This window comes from Drosophila kikkawai, chromosome 3R (genome assembly GCF_030179895.1).
Source record: "Drosophila kikkawai strain 14028-0561.14 chromosome 3R, DkikHiC1v2, whole genome shotgun sequence".
NCBI classification, from domain to species: domain Eukaryota; kingdom Metazoa; phylum Arthropoda; class Insecta; order Diptera; family Drosophilidae; genus Drosophila; species Drosophila kikkawai.
Window position 1 is genome coordinate 27,984,068 of NC_091731.1, and position 19,371 is coordinate 28,003,438.

Consider the following 19,371-nt stretch of genomic DNA (forward strand, 5'->3'; position numbering starts at 1 on the left):
TATTCAAATAATTTGTGCAACCCTTGCAGAAGTAGTGTATTAATAAAGTTCGGTTAAAGATTTATAGAAAATGTGTGAAGAATACAAATAAATAGGTTGGAATTATTGCTAAATAGAAGAAAAGAATTAATCTATGGCAACTGCCCATGTTTCTTTGTTTTGTAAGTTTATGAAGAAGCTTATGATTAGGCTTGAAAGTGACGAAAACCAACCACTAAACTAGAAAATAGAAACGGTTGTACCGATGTAAGCCTATTCCGACACCCAAAATATTTGATTAAATTCTTTTCAAATTTAAAAACCCATTCTTATGATCATACGATCATCGAGGGAATACATTTAGAATGACTTTTGCATTATGTTTATCAAGTCACAATCTTTCTGTCACATATCAGAAATTGCTTTAGTTCCTCAAATAGGAATACATTCTTGTGACATCCCCAATTAAGCTTGTGAGTCCGTCACCCATCCGATTTACTTACGTGGGCTCCTTGGCTATCTGGGCCTTCTTGGCATCGAGCTCGTGTCGCCTTCGCATGGCCGCCGCCGACCGGGTGTGATGTGTGTTTGTGATGCGCGGCCTGTTGGAGCGGGGGAAAAGCAGTGTCTGAGTACTGAGATTCGGATGAGGTGCCTTCGGGATGTGTGAGTAATCCGCGGGGAGTCACCTCCGCGCAACGGATGCACTTACACATCCCCGAGAGCAGCCAGAGAGCCGGATGGATTGTGGCGAACTTACGGCGATGGTGCCTCTGGTATGGGTGGCGAATGCTCGGCAGTATCGAGTCGTCGGCGCTTGTCTCGTGTGCCCGCCGAGGATCGATCCCTTGAGTGGTGGCGTCTCCGTGTTCGGGGCATCTGAAGGAATATACAGAACAATTGATTATTTAGAAAGGTAACTCCCGAGGTAGCTACTAGGTAGGCACAAAATTATATTTTTGTACTTTTGAGCTGTAAGGCAAAGCTGCTCAAAGTCACCTCACCACCTCCCGTATCCCCCACCCCACTGTGTATTCCCAACATACAGCTGGCTGGCACGCACACACACACAAGCGCGCCCAGCCAAATTGCAGCGCCTTGCGCCTGTGTTGGTGCGTGGAAAAACACATTAGCACTAAAGTAATCACGGGCTTTCCAATTTTGTGCATTTTCACATTTCAACCAGGCAAACATATACCTTTTATCTGCTTGCTTCTTGCTTTGCACGAGCGCGAAAATTGATTTTTGTTGTATGCGCACCGCTGGCTGTGGTATTGTTGTTGCGCTGCTTGGCCAAAGCGTCGATGTCGCCGTCGCTGCTTGTGTTGTTTCTCCTACTGTACAATTTACGCAGTCGCTGGCTGGAAAAGCCTCGGGCCCACTGCTGCTGTGTGATGTTGCACCGCCTCCTGGGCTTTTGGCAGACTCCAATTGTTGTGCGTTTGCAATGAAAATAGTGTGTTTTTTCCCAAAATTCACGTCACTTATTATATTCACCACGTCTAAGGCAGAGCTGCCATATTGGTCTAGCTCCTGCTCCGACGGTGCTGCCAACTCGCCACGAACATGTGCAAGCGTTGTAGCACATATACAAGTATATATAAACAATTTGTTGTTTTTGTTTGCGAGGGATTTTTAAAATGCCGTTTAAGGTGGCTTCACTAGTCTTAATCCAAGCAATTAAGTAATTAGCGGGAGAAAGCAGGCTGGCCGCGAGTTGGCAGCCCGGCGCTGCGGCGTGCGAAATCAGCCGTTCACATGGACATGCGCTGGCGCGTGCGTGTGTAGGTGCAGCGATTTTCCAACGACAGGTAGTATTTGGATATCTCTGGAACGGCTTTCCTGTTATCTTACCTCTTCGTTTGGCTGGCGCGGCGTAGTAGGAACTGGTGGGGCCAGCACTGGAGGCGGCGGCGGAGGCGCTGGGAGCGCTAAGTACGGCGATCGGGGCAAATACAGGCGTCGCCACAGGCCGCTGAGGAGCGTCGTGAGCGAATGCCAGGAGAAATTCGCTTGCTTCGGGCTGCCGGGGTGCATGAGTTTGTCCTTAGTAGGTAGCAGTTGCATTGGTTTTTGGCCTGTGATTGTAGTTTTCACCCCTCCGCTTTTTGGCGCCCTTTTAGGCTTGCTGCTGCGCTTCCATCTCTACCAGCTTCCCAGCGGTTCTGCTAACACCTGGCGTTTTCCATTTGGCAAGGCAGTCTTATTAATAGTTTGTAATGCAAGTAGTGTAATTTAATGCGCTGCAATAATACCAACGGACGAAAAATTGAATTGCATCAAACGAAGCGCGTCGGCAGCTGATTCTTGGTTTTTTAGTGTTGCCAGATGGAAAGTTGTTTTTTTCGCTAAAAAATCTCACAAGCCCAGGTGGCTCCGCTTTCGCGGCATCTGGACACACTAAAACGCTGAAACCCTCATAAACGCGCGGTATGGTAACTGTGGTTGCCAAAAGTCTGGCAACGCGGTTAGTCTAGAATGAAAAATTAAAATTTAAACATTTGAAAATTGTAATTTAAACCCATATAAAAAAAACAAAATAAATAAAAAGACCCAATAAGAAATGCTTATACATTTTGAAACGGTATTCGTATTCTTACAATTTGTATGTCCGGAAACAGCTGACGGCGTCATGCTCCCCTCTGCGCTTGCGCTGCTTTGGCGCCCAATAAAAATACGGGGCAATCTCAATTGCATAACAAAACGCCAGCGCGGAATAACGGTATCGTTATCGTGTGCCCACGCTCAGTCAGATACTGACTGACGTGCCTGCCCCAACGGTCGTCTGCGCGGTCGTGTGCCCGTCTCCTCGACTCGACTCGATTTCTTCGCCCTCGTCTCGTCTCGCTTCCGTGTCCCGCGTTACCTATTTTTTTGTCGTCGTCGTCTCCTGGCGTCTGGAAAAGTCCACCAGCCAACCATTGGATAAAAAAGGCCACCGGAGCAACCGCAGTTGTTGTTACCATTAAAGGTACCAACATAGCCAGCAGGCCGCCATTTAAATGGCTAAATAATTAAGTGCACGATATGCCCCGCCCACGGATCGAGAGCTGCTGCTGCCATTTGCGTGAAAAGCCCTGCTCTTAGCATCGCTCCAAGTCCCAAGAACCCGTCAAATCCGAACCCGTAACCGAATCGGAGTCCGAGCATCCCTGCTGGAGGATTCGCTCGGAGGAACGTGTGTGCGCGTCCCATGGCAGAAGTGAGTAGAGTAAGTTTTATCGATTTTTGCCCGGGCCCGGGAGCTGGTGGTATTGGGGCCTAATCCGAGACTCGCGTGATTCCCATGGAACATTCAATTGCACACACATTCAGACACACACACACCCACGCGCACTCGGCGCAGGCCTTTTTGGGTCACGAGGCTGCTGCTGGGCTGTGAGCGTGTGTCCTGGCCTGCGCGTCTCTGTGTGTGTTGACATTGTCCTGGTCTCGTTTTCCTTTTCGTTTTCCTTCTTTACCCATCTATAGCCTCGCAGGGTATTATAATTTTGACCAAAAGTTTGTAAAAACTTAAGAAATTGGTATTACTTTTAAGTTCCTTGAAAAGTGGTTCAAAAGTATGCTATAAAATATTTTGGTCCTGTTTAAACCGGTTTATTTTTTTGATATCTTAGCATCAAAAGCCGAATAAATCTAGAAAACCTTTAAAAGCATATAAAGTATTTTACTCAAACAATAAAACATCCTTACGGATTTTCTACCATATCTTATATCTTTTATTTTTCCTCCAAATACAGTGGCAATAATAAGAGTATCAAAACTTTGCATTGCCGAAGCTAGGTTCCTTTCCTTTTTGTTTTAACTATCCCCATCGCTATCGCACACACCAGCACGTGCTTTTTTTTGGCCAAGACATACGTAACATCTGCATGAGGGATCTATAATTCATGACGTTTGGCTTTCGCTTTCAGCTGGTGCCTCTGCCTGTGCCCTGCTAGCTAACCGGAAACGGAAACGGCGAAAACGCAACGGAACCGAAAACGAAACCGAATCGGAATCCGAATTCGAGTGCGCAACGGATACCGTATTCGAGCACGTAACCGACCCCGGATTGAAGGCATCCGCAAGGCATGGACACCGCGGCCGCCGCCGCCGCTACAGTCGTCGTTGACCTGAAGCCCGAGGCCAGCGGCAAGACGCCGCTCCTCAGCAGCCCGCTGCTGTCCAAGACCAGCTTCTCCAATTCTGGATGCGAGTGCCTGGGCAGCACAGTGGAGGCCATGTCGGTGACGCCGCCACCAACGCCGCCAGCGCTGCCAGCGCGCTCCTCCTGTGATGTCCATGTCGAGCCAATAAGCCACAGTGCCCAGCCGGAGACACATCCGTCGAACGGACTTAAGGGAAAGGAGGCCGCCGAAGTGGCCCCAACGCCTGCACCCACGGAGTCCGGACAACCGGAGAGGGAAATGCCAGCCACATCAACGTCTTCCGCCAACGCTTCCACAACGCCAACGTCTGCCTTGCTCGCAACATCCGCAACAGGAACGGAGCATCAATTAGCGGCTGGAACGGCCACCAATACTCTGCCAATGGCCTGCAGCAGCAGCAGCTCCGATAACGGAGACGGTGCTAGAGCTGACATTGGCCATTGCGGGAGTATTGGTGGCCGGTGCAGCTCTAGTGCCGCCTCCGTCTGCGGTCCCAACTCTGGTCCCAGTGTTGACCAGCTGCTGCTTTGGCAGGACATGCCACAGTACCTGCAGTTCAATCCGTACGTGCTCCGTGGATACCGGCCGCTGCAGACCTTCAAGGGCTGCCTGCTCAGCCTCTTCTACTGGCACAACGAGACCATCAACATACTGACGCATGGTGAGTGGTAAAAATGTATTATCCTTCTTAGCGGGGTCTTCTGGGTATTCATTTTAATGTCATCTTTCATTCACCACTACTCACTCCACTACTGCTCCACAGACGGAGAGCCTGCCAGGGCTGAAATTTGGGGCTCAGGGACTATTTTGTCCGGTTTGCGGCTCCAGCTCTGGTCCCACGGTTGACCAGCTGCTGGTTTTAAAGATTAGGTACATCCTCCGTGGATACACCTTGGTTTATTCCTTGTCGTTCACTCTCTGGTCCATCCCCTTGCTCACTTGCTTAGCAACTGGAACTCTGGCCAAAATGTAGACCAGTTGTTGCTGTGGCAGGATATGTCCAAAATATCTTCTCCTGACTATCTGTCCGGTTTGCCTAAAAAAAAATTTCCAAACTGACCCAAGGTGAGTGCCACCTCGTCGTCCCTTCTCTCCCTCCATGCCATGCATTCTCCCGCCCACCTGTCACCACTTGCTCATTTATCGACCCGTCCGAGTGTGTCGCTGCTCGTTACAATCACGGCCAAAGCCAAGTGGAGGCCCGTAAATAGATTAGGTCGGCATTTCTAATGAGCCTTGACTGAGGTTGTCTTGGGTTTATATAAGGAAACAGAGAACCAAAGTGGAATGCTAAATATGGGTGCTTTTGTTTTAAACATTTAATAATTTTATTCTTTAAGAATTTGATTTATTAAATAATCATTTTATTTCAAATTATTTCTTTTAGAGTTCAGTAAGACAATCTTAAATATTTTTTGAATTTGAATCATCTTCTAGTAGAGGAAACACTTATCCTGAGGATTCATGGGGGATCCGTCGGCACAGTTAAACTCCCTGGAGAACTCTTCAAAGTTCGATAGGGAGCCAATGACACGGAACTTGCCAGGCATGTGCTGGTCGGTGGACACCTGCAGGGCCTTGATGTTCGGATGGGCGTCGTTGCACCAGACCTGTGCGAAGCTAATGAAGAACAGCTGCTTGCCGGTGTAGTTCAGGGTGGGTAGTTGCTCCATGGCCAATGCTTTGCTGCCACCCGGCTTCGTCAACTGGATATCGTACCACTCCCGGTAGGCGGTGTAGGCTAGGCGCACGCCCGCATTGTCCGCAATGTTTTCCGACTGCGAGGTGGACTCCTTGAGCTGTATGCCGTCGTAAATATACTTGCCGTACTGCTGCGTGAAGCAATGGCGGCGGTCTAGGAAGTTGAGGCTGGACCTTTCGTCCCACCAGTCGTGGGAGTTGCCTTGGGCATCGAACTTTCGGCCGCCATCATCGAATCCGTGGATCAGCTCGTGGCCAATCAGCGAGGCGAGTGTGCCGAACATCACCGCATTGGGGTAGGCATCCGCCCAAATGTAGAACGGCTGCAGCAGGGCCACTGGCACCTTGATGACGTTTTCCACCAGGATGTTGGCCGGCGTGTAACTAAGCTGACTACCAGCCTCCAGGGGCTTAGCCGGCTTGTGGAGCAACTCTCGCATTTCCTTGGCGCTCTGCGCTAGCGTCTGTCGCACGTTCTCCACGTAATCGCCGCTCTGCAGATTCAGACCAGCGAACTCCTCGGTAAAGTTCACATCGGCATAGTTGTTCACCTCCAATTTCATGGCCTGCAGCTTGGCTATGGCCAGATTCCTGGTGGGACGCGAGATCCAGTTGAGATGCGGATTGGATCTGAGGGACTCGTTAAAAGTGGCCTTTAGCTGACGCCACATATTATCGATCTCAGCGGAGGACTTCTCGTTGTTGTGGCGCCTGTAGAACATATTGTCCAGATTCTTGGCAAAGAATTTCTTTGTCAAATCCACACATTCCTGCTTTCGCTTCTCCGGGTTGCTCGACGGCGATTCCACAAACTCATAGATAAGGCGGAAGAACACGTAGTTGGCCACCGTCCGGAGGGGAGTGCGCTGCATTACCTCGACCAGGTTTTTCATATAGCGAGAGTTGAATTCGTAGATCTGATCGGTGACCCGTTCCCCTAGGGTCACAAAGACCAGGCGATTAATGTCCAGAGTTGGCGCATACAGCTTGTGCATCTCCTCCACCGTCAGCAACGTTGTCAACTCATTAAGATCCAAACCCTCGCTCTCGTCCACGAGCCCCATGGCCAGATCCACCTCGAAGTCGATTAGCTCCTGCGCTGTCGGCTTGGCCAGCTCCTTCGACACTTGCAGGAATCGCTGCAGGTAGCGTTGGATTGTGCCGCGATACTTTTCGCGGTAGACCTGCGTAGCGTTGCCCTCGTACATGGCCCGCGACTCGAGCGGGAACTCCTGTTGACCCAAGTAGACGCGGTTTCTCTGGTTGCTGGCAAAGTCCTTGCTCACCTCGGCACCCAAAATGGGAGCTATTCCGTAGCGGTTGGACATGCGGGCGACCGTGCCAAGCCAGTCAAAGTCTGACTCTTTCCAGCTGGAGCCCTCGAGCACAGGCATTGATCCGAACTCGGCGATCAGCCTTCTCAGCTTGTCGGGATATTGGGCGGAGAGATCCTTCAGTCTCTTACATGACTCGTAAAAATGCTTCACCTGTATGTCCTCCGGCGTGTCGTGGCTATCGTGTCCCTCGTTAAGCATTTTCACGATATTGCGATTAAGCCCCTTGGTCACCGTCTCAAAAACTCCGGTGGTGAGCACTTCCATGCGGAACGCCGAATTGATGTGGTCGTAGTTGCCGCAAGAAAACTCGTAGAAGTCGTGGCACGGATCAACCTTGGGGTTCATAAAACTCTTCATTTCAGCGACCTTAGACTGACGTAGCAATTCCCTTATGTATGTGGTATTCGAGTTGAGGTCCTCCTGACCTAGGGTAGCATTCCCGGTGGTGGGCGCTGACCAGGCCATGGCAATCAGTAGGTGGCCCACAAGGCAAATGTGGAGCAGCTGCATCGCGTTGCGTTCCGTTCAGTTTCAATTTCAAAGATCGACTAGACAGCCTGCCTTTAAAGCATGAGTTCATCACCGTTCCAGAGAAGCTGCGCCGCTCCTCGATTCTCAGAAAATAAGAGGCGACCCCGGGGTTATCGCAATCTATCTATCTCCGCTCCGTTTTTAGGTGGCAATACGAACGCTGGCGTGCAATTGAGAAAGTCCGGTGAGGGGGTAATGAGCTCTCCCAGATGAAGCTCTCCAGCATGGAGCTCTTCAACGTATTATCTTTTAAAATGCAAACCAATAATTTGCAAAAGCTTTTATGTTAGGGTGGTTTTAATTCATATTGTATTAATATTATTCATATTGAGCCTATATAGGGTAATGTGAAATGGTAACAGAAGTCGTTTCTATAATTTGTCTTCAGATTAATGTAATATCAAATGTAGTTTTATTTTTGATTCAAATCCAATAAGGTTTCCTTATTCTCTATATCACTTAATAAATAATACATAGAATATTCGTAATCCTCTTATTTGCTTTTAGTCTTAGGTTACCAGATGCTATAAATATTGGGTAATCGGTAGATTAGTTAGTAATGACATGTCTGCTAATAAATTTTGTCACAGATAAATATTAATATTTAAAAAACTTAAACCTAAGCTTAAACACCTGTAACCAGCGTCTGTAGCCAGCGCCGATTACTGTACGCCTCCCAAACAAAAATTAGTTGCCAAGTTATTATTATTATTATAAAAATTAGAATACATACTGCAAGGGAAATCCCTTTCTTTATTTTTTGTATTAATAGTATTTAAACTGAATGATAATTGGATATGCATACATGTTTCTGACAGTGTAGCGACCGCAATAAACCCTAAGAGAAAACTGGTCGGTCACTCCCACTTTGTCGACTAGTGCAGGCCACTGTAATAAAATACTGAGCAAAGTAATTAACTCGCAATTTCTCATTACTGGCTGCCTCAAAGCGTTCCTTCCAGTTATCGCACCATGACGTGAGCTGGGTATCAATCACGCTCTCCCCACTAGATGGGCTTGGGGTGTAGACATAGTGTCCGACGACCGAGCGGGTGATAAGGGAGAGCTTTGCCTCCGCTCCCACTTCCACTGCCATAAAAACAACCATCCACAGTACATATTTGGTTATTAAAATAATTCTATATTTAATTTTGAATTATTTAGTTTGAATATTTAATAAAACTTACAAGATGTATAATTTCAAACACATCTGAAAGGAGATAGGTTATCAAAAAACAGAATTTGTGTTTTCATATGTTGGCTTATCAAACTCTGCGTATTATGACCCTTTTTCTCTCTGTGTGGCTCAATAATCTCAATCTCAGCTTGGGAGTGTAGGTGCGGAAGTGCGTCGCACCGAGCTGCCCGTTTAGTCGCCCTCGGAGTGTTCGCCATGAAGAACATTGGTATCGCTTTCGCCCTGCTGCCGCTTTTGCTTCAGCTCCTCCTGACGGGGAGTGGCCGAGGTCACCTGCTGTCCGGCCAACCGGACATTGACCTGACCATCCAGGCGCAGGAGCAGCTGATCTCGCAGCACAACGATAGCGCCTATGTGCAGCGTCTGATGCGCCTGGCCAAGTCCGCCGAGATGCGTAGCTACATGCAGCCGGAGCTGGAAGCCTGCGACAATTTCTATGACTACAGCTGCGGTCATTGGCCGCAGATAAACCCGGCCAATGGGGTCCATCCCCGCGAGACCAACTACGAGCAACTGCTGGTCAAGGCCTATCATCATAAGCAACAGCGCCTGCTGGAACGGCCGGCGAACGGGGAGGTGGACGAGTTGGCGGTGCTCCGGCTGAAGCAGTTCTATGCCAGTTGCCTGCTCTTCCGGCAAATGCCGGAGGACGTCTACCGCAGGCAGCTGCAGGAGATCGTTGCGGAGTTCGTGTATGTGCCTGATTTGAGTCAGCCCGGCCAGGAGTGGCCCACCGAGGACTTTGATTGGCTGGACACTGTGGCTCGGATCAAGCGGAAGTATGGCTTCAATATCCTACTCCTTCTTCAGTTGTCCGCGGATCGTATTTACGTGGGTCAGCCCAATAAGATACAAGCGCTGCCGGATCGTCAAGCTCGTGCTAATGTCATACGGGATCACTTGGAGAGCCACTTAGGCGTGGAGGAAAAACTGGCCAAGACGTGGGCTCGGGAAATCGCTGATTTGGAGCAACAGATATCCAGAGGCATGGTGGAACGTCGCGTTGGCATTTTGTCCCAGTTGCGCAAACCCGAGGAGTTGGATGCACCGAACACGGAAGCCTTCAACGTCACGCAGTATGTTGAAATAGTTATCGACCGCGAATTGGATCCCAACGAGACGCTCTACGAGCATGTGCCCAGTTACCTAAGCCATCTTGCCAAAGTTGTGACGGATGCATCGCCTCAGGTGCTCGGCAGGTACATCTTCCATGAGCTGCTGCAGCACTTCTTCTACGAGCGAACGGGAAACATAGTGGAGCAGTGCGTTAGCAGGGTAAGGGATTTGTTCCCAGAGCTCCTCGACAACATGGTCTACAAGCAGTACGGAGATGCAGCTATCCTCAGCGACATAGAGGGTATTTGGCAGCAGATCAAGCACAGCTTTCGAGGGGTTCTGGAGAACTCCTCGGCCGACTGGCTGGTCGTGGAGACTCGTGAGCAACTGCTGGAGCATCTGAATGCCACCAGCCTAGTGGTCAATGGACACGCCGATGTAAACTTCACCCAAAGATATGAAAGTCTGGAGCTGAAAGATCGGGAATACCTGCAAAACCTCAAGGCCGTTTTTAGCCGTGAAACTCTCACAGCCAAGATTATACCCAGCACTTCGCTTGTCTACAATCCCTTGGAAAATACAGTCCTGCTGCCGGTGGCATTGCTCCAGCCCAACATCATGTGGTCCCGCTACTATCCGAGAGCCCTACGCTTTGGCAGCCTTGGCACGCTGCTTGCCCACGAGCTGGCCCACAGCCTGGAAGATGCCTCCAAGTGGGATGCAAAATCCTTTGCAGAATATGCCAAGCGGAAGGCATGCTTCAAGGAGCAATATGGACGCCTGCGCCTCAATGGAAGGTATTTGCCCGAGAGCAGCTTACAGGCGGAGAACATAGCGGACAATCTGGCTATCCAGGTGGCCTATCACGCCTATAGGCGGTACTTGTCGGAGCTAGCCACCTCTGCCCTGGGAACGGAGTCGCTGCCCCAGCTCAAGCTAAGCCCACGCCAGTTGTTCTTCCTCAGCTACGCCCAGCTGTGGTGCAACGATGCCAATGAGGAATTTCGGGACAAGCAATCCCTGCTGAAGATCCGCACACCCAATGCCCTGCGGGTGATGGGCGCACTCTCCAACTTCGAGACCTTTGGACGAGATTTTTCCTGCAGCAGCGAGAGCCGGATGACCACGCCGCAAAAGTGTCAGCTTTTTGCTGCAAGTTTGGATTAGTTACCAGCTGGGGATAACCATTTTTTAATAAAAGTATAATAAAAACTCTGACATTATAAAAAACTGGAATGGAGAATCTTCTAAATAACCTCCAGTTGCTGAGAATTATTAATTTATTTGAATTTCACTTTCTTTTTTTAACAACTTGAATAGATAGATTTTACTAAAACCGATTTAATATATGGCGCACTTGTACTCTGGATCCATTCGCGCCGTTTGCGAACAGTTGAAAACCCAGGGGAACTCCTGGAAGTTGGACAGAGAGCCGATCACACGGTACATGGAAGGTGCATGATTATCCGCCTCGGCAAGCGGGGTTTTGAATAAGGAATGGACGTCGTCGCACCACAATTGGGCGTAGCCCACGAAGAAGAGTTGCTCGCCGTTGAACGAAAGTCCCTCCAGAGTCTCTCGCTGACGCACCTCCTCCGTCTGGCTCGCCAACCAGCGCTGATAGGCCTTGTAGGCCAGTTTTATGCCACCATTATCAGCGATGTTCTCCGACTGTTCCCTGCTCTCTGGCAGCTTGGAGCCGCCGTACTTGTACTCGTGGTACTGTGCCTGGAAACACTTGCGCCGCTCCTCAAACTCGTAGCTTGATTTCATGTCCCACCAGGGAGCCAAGTTTCCAGCGCCATCGTACTTCCTTCCATCGTCATCGAAGCCATGCAGCATTTCATGGGCCAAAAGGTAGCCCAAAGTGGCGTACTTCAATGCCTCCGGATACTGGTCGCCCCAGAAGTAGCGCGGCTGTAGGAGAGCCACCGGGATTGTAATATTATTCTCCTGGATGTTGTAGGCTGGCGTGAAGCCGAGAATCTCGGTGGCTTCCAAAGAACGGGCTGGCTGATCTAGTCTTCTTACGTTCCTCCTGCCCTTTGAAATCAGCACCTGCTGGAGATTTGTCACATAGTTGAGCCCATCAATGGCCAACTCGCCGTAGAACTCCTCGAAGTCTTCGTTATCGTAGGAGTTGATGTGCAGCTGCATTCGGCTTAGCTTCTCGATGGCCAGCTGCCTGGTGGCGTTTGTAATCCAGTCCAGTTTGTCGCCCCTCAGCTGCTCCATGAAGATGCCTCTCACCTCGTTCCAGATGCGCGTTATCTCCGCCTCCGAGTCAGGACTCCGATACCGCTGGTACACCATGTGCTCCCCAAGCGGACCGAAGTACTTCTTGGTCTGCTCCGTGCACCACTTGGGCAGCTCTGTGGGTTTGGAGTCCGCCAGGTAGTCCTGCAGCAGATTCCACAGCACAAAGTTGGCCTGTGTGGCCAGGGGAGTGCTCCGCATCGTGAGGAGTGAGTTGTCCAAAAACTGTTCATCATTGACGTAGAGCTTTTCCGGGACATGCTCATCGCCTAGCACTAGGCTGAAGAACTCGGTGAAGTTCAAGTGGTCGCCGTACTTCTCTTGCAGCTCGTCGAGCGTGTAAAGGGAAAGCTGTTCATCGAGAGACTTGCCACTCGAGCTACCTGATTGCAGACTCTTCTCCAGCTCCTGCAGCTGCTCGGCAGTGTGCTTCGCCACGGGACCACTTACACCCAAATAATTGTGCAGATCCCTGGCGATGGTGCTTTTCTCCAGAAGATTGATGAAGCCCGAAGAAGAGGGCTGCATTGCCACGGGTCCGAGGTAAACACGATTAACCGACGTGTTACGGATATCAGGCATTATATCCACCCCCAGGATGATCTGTTTGCCGTACTTTTGCTGAATCCGGGCCACAGTTCGCCACCAACTGAAGTCGGTTGCGTTCCATTGGGAACCGGCTAGGGCCGGAAAGTCACCAAACTCCCGGTAGACATTTTCCAGAGCCAGCTTGAAGCTCACATCGTCACGATTCAAAGCGGTGCAGGCCAGATAGAAGCGCTGCATCTTCTTTTCCAGCTCCGATTTCAGCTCGTTGGAGCGCAGCAGGCGCTGGAGACGGCGGTCGAATCCCTTGGCTATCACCTGGAATGTATCGGTAACGACATGGCTCAGTATTTGGGCTGGATTGTGGCGATGCCAGTTGCCGCAGGCGTAGTTGTAGAAGTCATCGCAAGGCGCCACCTCTGGATTCATCATGTTCTTAATGTCGGCCACCTTGGCCTGCCGGATAATTTGGTTTGCATACTCCGAGTCCAGGTCGTCGGCGAAGGGATCATCCGCGCCCGAAGTTGGCTTGGCCAAAGCTGGAGCCGTCGCCAGCAGAAAACAGATCCACAGAAACCCACGACTTGTCATGATCTCGCTTTGAGAGAAACTGATTTCCAAGCGCTCTGAATTGCACGCGGTGACGGCCACATTATCAGCGGGATTTGTTTATACAATGTCCAGAGTGCTGGGGTAGGTCAACCTGTTATCGCCACCGGCGCCGGCGGGGTTTTAAGCTCTTATACAGGCTGTGCTTATTAGTATACGAGTTTTCATCTGAGAATGGGTTACACTAGCATTTAATGGCTCGAAAAGTATAACAAAAGCTTGACAATTGGCATTGTTTACGTTTAACCAAATCTGTGTTATTATTATTTATGAACAAAAACAATGAACATGATAGTCTATTTATTGTAGTACTAACAATAAAGTGAAAGTAATTTTAAATAGTAGCACATGATGTCACTCATATCATACCGTATAATAACATATAATTCAAAAACCATAATCACTCTTTCCATGACAACAATAAATTATATTTCTAACGAGCAGTAAAGACCCCGTTGAGTACCCATTAATAGATTCTCCTTTCCTATTACAGCCATACCCATCTTCTACATTCTGGCCATCGTGCCCGGACTGATGCCCTGGGACAGTGGCTACAAGTTTCTGTCATTCTGCCATGTCTTCGGATCGGTTGCTCCCTGGTGCGGCAGCTTTGTCTACCATCTGTTCATGAACATCGAGAAGGGCGAGAATGTCTATTACACGCTTCTCAAGCTGGACATGGTCGGCATCTGGGTGAGCCAGAGCTTTGGTGAGTACAATCGCGATAATGAAACTCAATGAAACGCAGACGCTGCTCGGAAGCGGAACTGTTTATATTTTATTATAAATCGTACATGTATGTGGGAACTAATCTCGCAATCTGGTAGACGAAAGGGAAACCTCAATACATGAGACATCTGTGTGGGGGATTCATCTTGGTCTGATTGCCGCACTGGAAGGCCTCAGCGAATGATTGACTGTTGGACATCATGGCAAAAACCCGCGACTCGTGGGGCGGATGGGCGCTGTTTCGGAGGAAGGCAGGACGCCGGTCGAACAGAATGTCGGAGCACATCAACTGTCCCACGCCGAGGTAGAAGAGCTGCTCTGGGGTCTGAGACATATGGGGCAAAGCTTCTGAGTCCAAGGTCTTCGCTTGCTCCAGCCACTTTCTGTATGCCGCCTGGGAGATGCGGATCCCCACATTGTCGGCGATGTTCTCGCCCTGCGCCTCCATCTTGGGCAGCCGCAGGTTGCTGTAGCGCATCTCACTAAACTGTTCCACCAGGCAATCCTTTATCAGATTGAAGCCCACCGTGGCTTGGCTGCTCCACGTATCATGCAGGTTCCCCTTGCTGTCGTAGAGACGGCTGAGGTCATCGAAACCATGGGCCATCTCGTGACTCAGGATGAAGCCCAGGGTGCCGTACTTCAGAGCCACCGGATAGACATCGTCCCAGAAGTAGCGGTGCTGCATGTAACTGGCCGGCAGCACCACCAGATTGGCCTCCGTCAAGTAAAAGGGCGATCCGATTATGCCGTCGTAGTAGTTCTCGGTCCTGGAGTCCCGCATCAGATCCGATCGGAGGTTTCCCGCCTGGTTGGCCAGCAGGCGTCGCACGTTCCCATAGTAATCGGCGGAGCTGATGACCAGACTACCGTATCGCTCCTCGAAGTTAACAGGCTTCTCGCCCGCCACCTCGAAGTTCATGCTCTTTAGTTTTTCCACTAGGTCCCCACGCGTTTTCTCGTCTAGCCAGTCCAGCTCCTCGGAACTCAACATATCCTCGAAAACTGTTTTCAGTTCGATCCACAGCAGCTTTAGATCGGTGGGCAGGTGGGGGCTTTGCTGCTCTAGAGAGTAGTAAACCAGGTGGTCCACTACATCGGGAAAGAGCATTGTGATTCGCTCGGCGCAGATCTCCTCTTGCTTCTGCGCATCCGCCTGAATCTCAAAGTCCCGCAGCAGACTGGAGAGCATGTAGTTGGCCAGCACCCGGTTGGACGTGGTCAGCAGAGTCTTCTTTAGTTGGAACAGATAGCCGGGCACGTTCTCGTACACTGGCAGGATATAGTCGTGGCCCAGCCAGGAGCTTACGAAGCGCGTAAGGTTTAAGGCCGGTCCGTAGGCATCAGTCATGTTGCTGAGCATGGTCAGTCGACTTCTTAGTCTCGGGTCGCGGTCCATGCCACGATCAAGGACGCTGCGACTCAGTTCCGCCTCCAAGTCAATAATTTCGTCAGCAGTCTTCCTGGCCAGCTGCTCTGAAAGTCCCAGCTGCTCTTGCAACCGTACCGTAAGATCCAGCTTCTTGGCGAGGCTGGTGGCCTCGTCACGCACATCCAGATCGTCCCTCTGGCCCAGATAAAGACGGTTTATCTGGGAGTTGGTGAAATCCGGAGCCACATAGACTCCCAAAAGAGTTAACTTTCCGTAGCGACGCAGGAGCTGGGCCATCGTCTCTAGGGGATCGAACTGGAACTCGTCCCACGAGGAGCCTTCCACAGCAGGCATGCCACCGAACTCCCTTAAAACGTTGAGCAGTTGGGAGCGCTGGTTTATCTTTAAGGCCGCGGTGTCGAGGCAGGATTCGTAGAAGTATTTGACGCGCGTCTCCATGGGCCGATCCGAGCTCATACGCGGCTGGTTGAGGATCTGCCTCGCGCGACGCAGGTAGCTAGCGAACATGACCTGACCTATGTTGGTGTCCTTATCCGGAGTGGCCGCGTTGATCGACGCGTAGTGGCCGCAGGCATAGCCATAGAAATCATCGCAGGGACTCACACTTGTGTCGATGAAGGAGCGCATCTCCGCGGACTTGGCCAGTCGCATGATCTGGTGACCCAGGGGTGTAGTTAGCTCCTTGAACACTCCACCCTGAACGGCCCCGGTGGTGACAATTGAACCGAGAGCCAAGGAAATAAAGATTAGCCAAGCGGAAGCTGGCAGTGCCTCCATCGTGTTTGAGTTTTGATTTGCGACTGAGCCGAGACGGCTTATCAATGACCAGACTCCGTGTGCTCACCTCTCGCCGACCACTATCACCTCCTCGGCTCTCTCTTTTCTTTCAGGTGCCCTGCCCCTGGTCACAGCCACAACACTGTGCTTCCCGCCCGTGCTCAAGTGGCTAATTATTGTCTCCTATTGCCTACTCTCCCTGTGGGGGCTTTACAAGGTGAGTACCATAGTTTTTAGAAAATACCGAATCATTTATTACCAATCCTTTGCAGGCCCTCACTGCCAGCTCACCCTGGCAGCGTCGCTTGTGCTTCGCTTTACCCTTCGCCATGCGCTCCATTCTGACCTTCCTGCGCATCCGGGGAATGGTGGGCGGCAGTCACATGGCCCTTTCCCATGTCTACCTGCAGGTGCGTATGTCTGGGCATTCCAATTGACTAACTGCTATTTTCTATAAATAACTAAACGTTTCTGGCTGGCCTCTCTCGATGCGCATAGGTTGAAGTTGTAAGTCACATTTTCATACATATGTACATACGAGTTAATGGACAGAGCCGCTACCCAATTTCCCGGCGGACACAGAACACGAAAGACGCTGTCACTGTCAGATCCAATCTAATCTTTGGACAACCATCTCCGTTACAGGACGGTGTCTCCATTCTGGGCGGTGCCATTGGTGCGATGCGAATACCGGAGAAGTGGTTTCCGGGCGTGGTCGACTTCTATCTGAACTCCCACAACATAATGCACGTGCTGGTCGTGGTGGCTGTTTATTCCATGCACAAGGTGGGTTTATATCTTCACAAGGGTCTGAGTAGTAGTATTATATTTATGAAATGAATATATTCATATCTTACTTTCATTCAAAAATACTATAAGTACTAAGTCGAGATATACTGTAACTTAAAGATACTATGTGGTTCGAGCTATTTAAGTTCGATTTCGAATTAAGTAGAAACCAGATTTGGCTTAAAAATATATAATATTTTCCAAGGAAATACATTTTTTTTCCTCAGTTTCCCTGTCCTTGGCTTATTCTTCAACCGAAACCCTTTACCCATCTTGGAATTTAAGCTCTCAACTCGTATAGCAAAATGGATATTGGGTTTCATAGAATGATACTTTAAACTAAATTAACAATTTTACTCCTAGGCCACCATCAAGGACTTCGAATGGATGTCCACGCAGACCTGCAACACAGTTGCTAACGTCACCGAGGAGGCGCTCGGGCATGTGGAGCTATGACCCGCTTACTGGCTGCTGCCGTTGGTGCTGCTCCCATTGCCTTGGATGCTGCTGGCCAAACGGCGCGCCCGGTCTCACATAATTCGTGCCCTGATTGCCCCCATAGCCTGGCGGAGGCGGAGGCGAGCACCCGTCGCCGGGTGAAAGCGCAAGCGCCTGCTGACTAGATAGACAGAGGACAGATCACAGGATCGATCGAAAAGACAAACGCTATTGAATATACCGTGTATAAAATAGAGCGCCGATGCTGTTGCAGTAACAATATACATACGTATATCTAGTGTAGGAATAGGCCATACATATATGAACTGTATGTGTGTATTTACATATAGGACATACTTCGACTGTGGTATTAAGCATTAAGGTTATATAATTACTGAGACGAGACGGACGGACGATAGGCGAAGAAGGAGGAGGATGAACTCGGAACCAAGTCTTCGGATTTTCACGCTAAACTCTTGGCAACATTGATGCAAGGATGTATCGGGCTAGGGGATTGGGAATGGGAAAGGGAATGGGTAGTAATGATTTGAATGATGTTGATACACATGTACCTCATTGTGCTTACGACAACACATCTAATTTTCAAAATAATCGTACGTATGTATAACTTTGTACCTCGTCGAAAATTCTAACAATAAGAACACCTATAAGCTAATCTCTTCCTAGTTGACTTTTTAGATATGCAAATTGTTATTTTCGGCCAGCTAGTGGTAGTGTTAGCCTAGTCAATGCTCCAATCTGTGCATAGTTGTGAACAAAACTCAACCACTCAGCGGTGGCCAGTCGGTCAGACAGTAGTTAGAAACCCGTATTCAAGTTGGACAAGTGTGAAACCGAAACCGAAACAGAACATAGAACAAGAACAATCTTCTGGCAGGCCGCTGATGCTGCAACGAATCACGTACATACATACGTAGTGATCGCTAGGAATATATACATACATAGTTCGATACGAATTGGGTTTATATTTATATCATTTATGTCAATTGATTGCGCAATATTAACCTCAAGTATTTATATATTGAGCTCCGCTCCCCGAGTATTGAATATTATTAGAAACCGCAATATTTATTACGAGTACCGTACCCCCTTAGGTGTTAAGCAGACAACCAACCAAAGCAACTTAACTATATGATAGCAACCATTCGAACGTCGGTCTATTTTAACCCAAGCAATGCGAACAACTATGAGTAAAATACGTTTTAGTAGTGTCAATAATTTACACCACCCTCGATCGTAAGATATAGACAGAGAGACGGAAAGCGAGCGAGATAAAGAGAGCAAATCTAACAATGGAACGTAAGCTAACAAACTAATTCAACAAAGCAATAATTAATGGGCAGACTCAATGCTTTAACTTTAACTTTAAAGTTGCTGCTAGGCGTAAGTAACAATTATACGAATAATGTAAAGATTTTCTGAGAAGGTTAATAAAACATTAAAAGTGTACTTGATGAGCAAACGAAATTATTGACCACTTTTGTTGTTAATAAATGAATTTTATAGGGTTTTGGGGGACTTGAGGCGATTAATCAGAGGGGATTTTTATTTATTATGGGATTCTCATGATGCAAATGGTGGAAACGTTGGGTAAGTAACTTTTCCGAAATGTGTGGCCTAATTGTTTATCGATTTTTAACTACGTAATGCCCATAAGTCTATAATTGTTATTAAAAATAAAAAAATGGCAACTCGGACTTAATAAAACTCAAATAAATTTAAGTATTCTTATATATTTTTCAATTAAATGAAATCAAAATTTTAATCTTAAATCGATTATTGCTTCATTCTGAAATTTAAAGCAGCAACTCCCCGGCTTCAAATTATTCCCAATTTCTCAACATATTTAAATATTCCGAA

The 19,371-nt window shown here is 48.9% G+C and overlaps 6 protein-coding genes across 6 annotated transcripts in view; 2 read left to right on the forward strand and 4 right to left on the reverse strand.

Annotated features, from left to right (window-relative positions):
* The window catches only part of Doa (Darkener of apricot), a 34,944-nt gene extending 32,810 nt beyond the window's left edge, over positions 1-2,134 (reverse strand). Inside the window, exons 1-3 of the mRNA XM_017175933.3 lie at positions 1,834-2,134; positions 740-858; positions 483-581 (exon numbers count right to left, since the gene is read on the reverse strand). Of these exons, the coding sequence (XP_017031422.1) occupies positions 483-581; positions 740-858; positions 1,834-2,046 (431 nt within the window). The 5' untranslated portion in view covers positions 2,047-2,134. The remainder of the gene's footprint in view (positions 1-482; positions 582-739; positions 859-1,833) is intronic.
* A 148-nt stretch (positions 2,135-2,282) lies between these two features.
* Positions 2,283-18,972, forward strand: LOC108081006 (progestin and adipoQ receptor family member 4). The gene is made up of 8 exons (XM_070287336.1): positions 2,283-3,190; positions 3,894-4,791; positions 13,858-14,073; positions 16,377-16,480; positions 16,536-16,673; positions 16,909-17,049; positions 17,416-18,424; positions 18,457-18,972. The coding sequence occupies exons 2-7, from the start codon at positions 4,053-4,055 to the stop codon at positions 17,506-17,508; spliced, it is 1,431 nt and encodes a 476-aa protein (XP_070143437.1). The 5' UTR covers positions 2,283-3,190; positions 3,894-4,052; the 3' UTR covers positions 17,509-18,424; positions 18,457-18,972.
* LOC108081001 (neprilysin-4-like) lies at positions 5,426-7,770 on the reverse strand. The gene has a single exon (XM_017175935.3). It carries the CDS (start codon positions 7,676-7,678, stop codon positions 5,564-5,566), a length of 2,115 nt encoding a protein of 704 aa, XP_017031424.1. The 5' UTR covers positions 7,679-7,770; the 3' UTR covers positions 5,426-5,563.
* Positions 9,086-11,207, forward strand: Nepl19 (Neprilysin-like 19). The gene has a single exon (XM_017175938.3). It carries the CDS (start codon positions 9,093-9,095, stop codon positions 11,118-11,120), a length of 2,028 nt encoding a protein of 675 aa, XP_017031427.1. The 5' UTR covers positions 9,086-9,092; the 3' UTR covers positions 11,121-11,207.
* Positions 11,216-13,371, reverse strand: Nepl18 (Neprilysin-like 18). Its single transcript, XM_017175937.3, has one exon. The coding sequence runs from the start codon at positions 13,344-13,346 to the stop codon at positions 11,295-11,297; it is 2,052 nt and encodes a 683-aa protein (XP_017031426.1). The 5' UTR covers positions 13,347-13,371; the 3' UTR covers positions 11,216-11,294.
* Nepl17 (Neprilysin-like 17) lies at positions 14,158-16,387 on the reverse strand. The gene has a single exon (XM_017175936.3). It carries the CDS (start codon positions 16,261-16,263, stop codon positions 14,206-14,208), a length of 2,058 nt encoding a protein of 685 aa, XP_017031425.1. The 5' UTR covers positions 16,264-16,387; the 3' UTR covers positions 14,158-14,205.
* Positions 18,973-19,371: the final 399 nt, after the last annotated feature.